The sequence below is a fragment of the Lolium rigidum genome, chromosome 2, assembly GCF_022539505.1.
Source record: "Lolium rigidum isolate FL_2022 chromosome 2, APGP_CSIRO_Lrig_0.1, whole genome shotgun sequence".
Lineage (NCBI taxonomy): Eukaryota > Viridiplantae > Streptophyta > Magnoliopsida > Poales > Poaceae > Lolium > Lolium rigidum.
This window is the reverse complement of record NC_061509.1, coordinates 272,748,721-272,755,540: the sequence shown is the minus strand read 5'-3', so window position 1 is coordinate 272,755,540 and position 6,820 is coordinate 272,748,721. Positions and strand designations below refer to the sequence as shown.

The 6,820-nt window shown below is 48.7% G+C and overlaps 1 protein-coding gene across 1 annotated transcript; it reads left to right on the top strand.

The window, feature by feature from the left end:
• The first annotated feature begins 583 nt into the window (after positions 1-583).
• On the top strand, positions 584-5,038 carry LOC124688800 (putative disease resistance protein RGA3). The gene is made up of 3 exons (XM_047222431.1): positions 584-991; positions 2,341-4,780; positions 4,861-5,038. The coding sequence occupies exons 1-2, from the start codon at positions 584-586 to the stop codon at positions 4,747-4,749; spliced, it is 2,817 nt and encodes a 938-aa protein (XP_047078387.1). The 3' UTR covers positions 4,750-4,780; positions 4,861-5,038.
• Positions 5,039-6,820: the final 1,782 nt, after the last annotated feature.

The following is a 6,820-nucleotide window of genomic DNA, read 5'->3' as shown; positions in this document are numbered from 1 at the left end:
CTTATTAAATTAGGGATGAGGGAGATTCCTACTCCCACAGAACCGTTGACATTCCCCGAGCGGGGGCAGAACCGTTGAGATTCGTTCTCCTACTTGTCATACGGGCGACTTGGTCCAGCGATCGGAACTGGGTCGTATAGGATTTCCTTCCCCGAGCGGGGGCAGAACCGTTGACATTGCTAGTACATTGCTTCCTTTTCTCGCACACGCTACCTCGTTCATGGCCCTCGCCGGATATCGCGTCTGAGGAGCTCTTGCTCCGTGAGACGGTGACCCTGTCTGCAGCTCCCCATTGCCGCCGGCCCGTAGCTTGTCGTCACCGCTGTTCGCGTCTCCTCCTCGTCTCACACTATATGTGCCGTTGGGAGTCCTTACAGGTGAGCCTCCTCTGTTTCGAGTGATCCACTCTGAAATCCCCAACTCCAACCTGAGCTATTTGAGGTTGCTCTCTGTAGATGTACTTTTAACCGGTAATCTTCCATGGATTTTACTCTACCTGGAATATTTGTCTTACTTTTCTTCTGCTATGTAAACACCTACAGCAAATCTCTAATTAAGAACTGCCAAGAGCTTGCTGCTTTCAATGGCGGATCCAGTAACCGCTGCTATTGCAGTAGGGTGGGGCCTGCAAGCCGTAGGATGGATCGTCTCGCCCATCATGTCTGAGATTTTCAAGAAAGGATCCTCCTTCCTCGGCTTTGACACATCGAAGAAGCTGAAGGAACTTGAGCCGAAGGTTTTATTGCTGCAGCGGGTGATGGAAGCCGTCGAGGAGAGCCCTGACAGGTCTCGTTTGGAGCAGTTGTTTAAGAATCTTAAGTCGGCTTTCTATGAGGCGGAAGACATCTTGGATGATGTTGAGTATCACCGTCTTAAAAAGCAGATCCAAGATGGAAAGCTGAAGTCAGACGGTGATGTGCCTATACGCATGAGGGATTTGATGAAGAAAAAGCTCAGCTTTGGCATTCCAAGTTCCTCCTCAAATGATCAGGTTTTTTTCTTGCCCACAGAACTTGAATGTGTTTTAATTTATGTTAAGCCAACAACGTTCTTGTGCCATCAAGGTTCTCTGGAATTTATGCTCTACATACCATATAGCCAGTTAGGCGGACAGCTAGTAGTAGCAAACAAGATTTTTATCTCAGTGCGGGGCATAAGAGCATGTCTATTATAACCCGCCCACCCCGTAAAATTCCGGCGGGATACGGGGCAGGCGCGGTTTGGGCCGTCTAGCAGGCCCCGTATTCGGGCCGGCCCGTTTCGGCGGAATACGGGGCCCAGGAAATCCGCCCCGCCGCCCCCTACTTATACCGGGCGACGGTGCGAGTGAGGGGTTAACCCCTCACTCGCAACCCTAGCTCCGCCGTCCGCCGCCGCCTCAGTAGTTAGCTCCGGCGAGAAATCCCGCCCACCCCAGCTCCGCATTTTGACCGCCGTTCGGCATGTACGCACACGCCCGCAGTACCGCCTCGCCGGCGAGCGGATTTAAGCGATCCCGCTCGCCGGACACCGTGGAGGAGGCGTGGCGGCACCAATGCAAGCGCTCCGCCGCGGGGAGTCGCCGTGCGGCGTGCCGGTACGCCGGCGCGCTTTACGTGCCGGATTCGCTCCGGGAGTTCGCCGCGGGTGGGCCGTGGTACCGAGAAGACCCGCCGCTCAAGCCGATGAGCGGTGTCGCCATCGAGAAGTGGCGCGCGAGTGGGAGCGTGAGCGCGCGGCGAAGGCGGCATGGGCCGCGCATCGGCAGCACCAGCGGGGAAGGAAGCGGAGGCGATCCGCGTGCCGGCGAGGAGGAAGCGGAGGCCGCCGAGAAGGCTCGGGCGGAGGCAGAGGAGGAGGCGGCGGCCATCGCCGCCGTGGCGGAATTCGAGGCGCGGAGGCTGCCGCCGGGGGCCGTTCGTGCCATTCGTCATCCTCGACGACTAGATAGGATCGCAATGTAGAATCCCCTATGTATGTATGATCCAGCGTACGATCAATGAAGATGAACTATGATTTTAATTTTTCCGGGGTTTTAATTTTAAAAATACAGGGCGAAATACGGGGTCTGCTAGACGGAATGGTTCAGCTAGACGCACTTTTCTGATACGGGACGAAAAACTCGCGTTATACGGGGCAGAGAAATAAGAGGCATGTTAGACTTGCTCTAACAATTGTCATGGATACCATTTTCCACGTATTTGCAATATTTAGTTAGCTTGTGAAAGTTATGGTCAATATTGTTTTTTGTTGACAGTGTGTCAATTTCTAGAACTTCGTGTATTTCTAAAAAAAAGGGGTATAGTATATAAAATACACTTCATTCTTAATCATATTAATCGTTGTTGTTTGGATTTGTAGGAGAGTGGCATGTCAAAAAGTCAGTTGAAAAATAGCTTTGACAAGATAGAAAAGGTTATAAATGATGCATGCGAAATTTTGGAACGGCTGAACTTGCCTCCCGTAACTGATTATAATTGGAGACAATTGGTTCCTCCCAATTCCCGTAGTGCAGTCACTACTGCAGCTCCTCCGCTGAAAGTAATTGGTCGAGATGAGGATCGTGACAAGATCATAGCAATGCTTCATGACAAGGAATGCGATGGTCACGAAAGCACCAACATTGGTTTATGTTATTCTGTAATTGGCATTCATGGCATCGCTGGGTCTGGGAAATCAACTCTTGCACAGTATATTTGTGACCGTGAGAAGAAAGACAAGGAAGAGGAGAAGGTTGGCCATTTTGACCTGGTAATATGGATTCATGTTTCTCAGAAGTTTGATTTGCAAGCCATTTTAACAGAGGTGCTTGAGGGGGCTACAGGGAGGCCATCCTCTGAATTCAAGAACCGTAACACTCTAAGAGAGAATCTGGTGAAGGAACTGCGTGGAAAACGGATTTTATTGGTACTAGATGATGTCTGGTATAATATTCGGGATACAGGGCACCATGGCGAACTAGAACAGGTACTTTCTCTGCTGGAGGTTGCGAAGACTGGAACCAAGATACTGGTGACTAGTCGAAGCAAAGATGCATTGGTAGCTCTGGGTGCTGTGGGAGAGAGATGTATTCCAATATCTGATCTGAATTATGATGTCTTTCTTCAAATGTTCATGCACTATGCACTTCGAGGTGCAGTGGTACCTGGGCATGATGGAATAAAACTCCAAATGCTTGGGGATGAGATTGCAAAAAAGCTGAACAGATCGCCTCTGGCAGCCAGAACAGTGGGTGCACAGCTATGCCTAAGACCGAATGTAGAATTTTGGAGAAGAACTAGAGACCGAGATCTTTTAAATGAGACAATGGGAGCTTTGTGGTGGAGCTACCAGCATCTTGATGAGCAGGTCAGGCGATGCTTTGCTTACTGTAGCATTTACCCCAGAAGACGTCGTTTGAAACGTAATGAGTTAGTTCAGTTGTGGATGGCTGAAGGGTTTATAAAGACAACCAATGCTGAAGAGGAACCGGATGATGTTGGTCAGGATTACTTTGATGAATTACTGTCAGCCTCATTTCTGCAGCTAGCGGAGAGAAAAATGGAACAGGGATGTGAGGTTGATTACTTCACTGTTCATGACCTGCTGCGTGATTTAGCAGAGGAGGCCGCCATTGGAGATTGCTTCAGAATCGAGAAAGGTTTCAGAGGAGAAGTTCCTCCAGATGTTCGTCATATATTTGTCAGGAGTTGTGATAGAAAGATGCTTACTGAGAAAATATTTCAATTGCAGAATTTGCGCACACTTATCATGGATTATCCCTTGCAGATTGAAATAAGTGATGAAAAATTCTTGGAGAGCATGTTCACAAGGTTACAGAACTTGCGTGTGCTGGTTTTACGTTTCAAGGGAACACTTGGTGGTCGTATCTTCTCACTCCCGGCATCTATTGGACTGTTAAAGCATCTTCGGTATTTCTATTTTGATATGGATGTACTAATGGATCTTATTTTACCATACAGTATTACCAAGCTTTACCACATTCAGCTGCTAGATGTTTCTGCAGCCAAAGGTATGGATTTTTCCGGAGCTAAACATATGAGTCACCTCATCAACTTGCGGCGTGTAAGCTCTGGTTTAGATTTTCCAAATATTGGTAGGCTTAAATGGCTCCAAATTTTACGAGGCTTCATTGTCAAGAATAAAGTGGGATACGAGATACGACAATTGAAGCAATTAAACAAGCTTAAAGGCGCGCTGGCTATCATGGGTCTTGAGAATGTCAGAGGCAAGGAAGAGGCTATTGAAGCCAGTGTTGCACAAAAGGAAGGAGTGACAGAACTTTCATTTGGATGGAGTGATGGGAGTTGCAGTCCAGAGGTTGAAGCGGAGGTGCTTGAGGGTCTTTGTCCATCGAAGTATCTTGAGAGACTCCGAATTAACAATTACCAAGGTTCAACGTACCCAAATTGGATGGTGAGTAAGCAGAACGGTGGCCCAGAGCATTTGCGTAATCTATTGCTCGAGAACTGTAGCCGTCTGGAACCTGCTCCTGAGCTTTTTGAGGTCTTTGTTCATCTTCGTTGGTTTAGGCTTTGGCACAGCAATTGGGACGCCTTGCCAGAGAACATGGAGCAGCTGACGTTGCTCCAGGTACTAGACATCAATGGTTGCCCGAACATTCGTTTGCTTCCAGCATTACCCCAGTCCCTTGAGAAGTTTTGTCTGCGAGCCTGCAACGAGGAGTTCACAAGGTCCTGCGAAACAACTGGTGATCCAAACTGGCAAAAGATTCAACACATTCCAATGAAAATCATTAGGCGTGTTTAAGAGTCTTCCAGTTGCAGCAATAAGTTGGAAGGTACATACACGCAATTCTTTTAAGAGGTCAATTAAGAGCCGTTACAATTCATCCTTACGTTCTTTCGTCAATTTTTGTAGTACACGTCAGATAAATATATGCTGAAGAGTAAGGACGGGAACAGAAGAAGCTGTCTCACAGTCTAATCCATCAGCCTTCCTGTCAATCCACATGCTTGACTGTACTGCGTTTCCTGGGTTTAAATTGCTTTGTTCTGTACGGTGGAATGATGAACTGTTAACTTCTTTATTTCCCCCGCAAAAAAGAAAAACTTATTTATTTACTGTTGGTTTGTAATAAAATTTATGTATGTCCTCTGGTTTGTAATCTTGTGAGAATATTTGCTTCATTTGATTAATTTCAGTTTAATTGTCATTTATGTCTGGGTATGCAGTTAGTGTTTCCTCAATATGTTTCTTCATCTCCAGGAGTAATCCTCTCGGTTCAAACAAATGTCAGGTTTAGGGAAGTTTCTCTCCGGTTATTTTTAATTGATTTAATCAATTAAAAGAGACTGGACACATCTTTTGCAAAACAAGCTGAACAATGAGCACGGAGACATGCATGAAAAGGTACTGGTGGAGATGCGCTTAAGGTGCCGGGGTAGACTGTAGAGTGTTAGAAATAAGCCACTGCGTCCGTGTCAACTAGCATGTACGTGCATGTCTAAGTTGTATGTAGCCGTGGCAGGTGTGTGTTTGGGTCGTTCTTTAGGTCTAGGATTAGAGTCCAGTATACGGTTAGACAGTTAGCGAGAGTAGGGGCCAGCCTGGGCGATCTGTTGCCGGTCGCGTCGTGCGCGTAGTGGCGCGCCGAGAGCGCGGCCTGCAGGCACGGATCGTGGGCGTCGTGGGCATGTGGACGGGAGTAGAGCGCTCAGTTCGTGCGTGCTTACTCCACGTATAAATCCCCTGCTCTGTACTGCTTTGTTAGCCAGCTGAATAACAGAAAAAGGGCGTGGGTGCGCCTGTGTGTGTGCGCTGAAGATTTTTGTGTTGTCTCCTTTCTTCTTCCTCCGTCCGTGAGCTGAGTGAGAGAAGAGCTAGCTAGTGCTAGCACCAACATAGAGGGAGGCCTTGGCTGGCCTGTGCAAGAACTGGGAGAGCTAGCTAGTTTGGTTGCACCGTCTTTTTGTTGCTTCATCCCAATTGCTTAAAAGCGCAGCTGCGTTCTTTGAACAGATTGAGCGCACTCTAATCCTCTCCCGACCCACCGCACACTCGCTTTTTCCTCAAATCTCGCCGTCCTCCCCCACCCATTTCCACTGGCACCAAACGCCCACCCTCTAATTTTTCCCGCAGCGCAGACACCGGCGCCCCTCCGCCGCGTGCCGCCACGAGCTTCCCAACTCAAGCTCGCGTCGCCGGGAGGAGCGAACCTGAATACGGGGCAGAGTAGGCGGAAATCGTGTGTCCAGAGCCCGCCTTGGCGGCCGCGTCCTCCTCGTACTCCAGAACTGCTGCTGGCTCACTCTTCATCTATGGCGGATTAGTGGACGGATTGGTAGAGAGCGTGTTGAAAATATAAGCAAATATCTATATGAAATAATCCGTACAAGTAAATGACAAATCATGACTACGAAAATAACAAATAAACTAATCATGCAGACTAGTAAGGTAGATGAACAGATCACATCTAAACAAGATAAACTGATCACATCTAGCACACAAACTAGAAGAAGAAACTCTAACGAAACCGAAAGAGAGACGACAAGATCACATACTTTGCAGCAGCATTGTTGTCGCCCATGTTGAGGTTGCCGAAGAAGTCGCTGAGGTCCGGGAAGAAGTTGTCGGTGTGGAGGAACTCGTCGTCCGATGACGACGCCGTGATGCCGGTAGTCGCGCCGGAGCGCTCCCCAAAAACCTGATTGCCCCTCACCCGTACAGGTTCACGAGAGGCGGGGTTCCGGAGGCCTCATCGTCCCGGCAGTCGGTGCACGCCGACGGACGGGATGAGGAAGACAAAGGCGGCGGCGCAATGAACTGGAAACAGGTAGTAGCGTATGCGTCTAGTACCGACTAGGGTTGGAGTCCGCGC

Bases quoted from the DNA above. Each gene is read 5' to 3' on its own strand.
- LOC124688800 (XM_047222431.1), top strand. From the start codon at position 584: ATGGCGGATCCAGTAACCGCTGCTATTGCAGTAGGGTGGGGCCTGCAA. The intron at 992-2,340 runs GTTTTTTTCTTG...TTGGATTTGTAG, and splicing joins GTTCCTCCTCAAATGATCAG to GAGAGTGGCATGTCAAAAAG.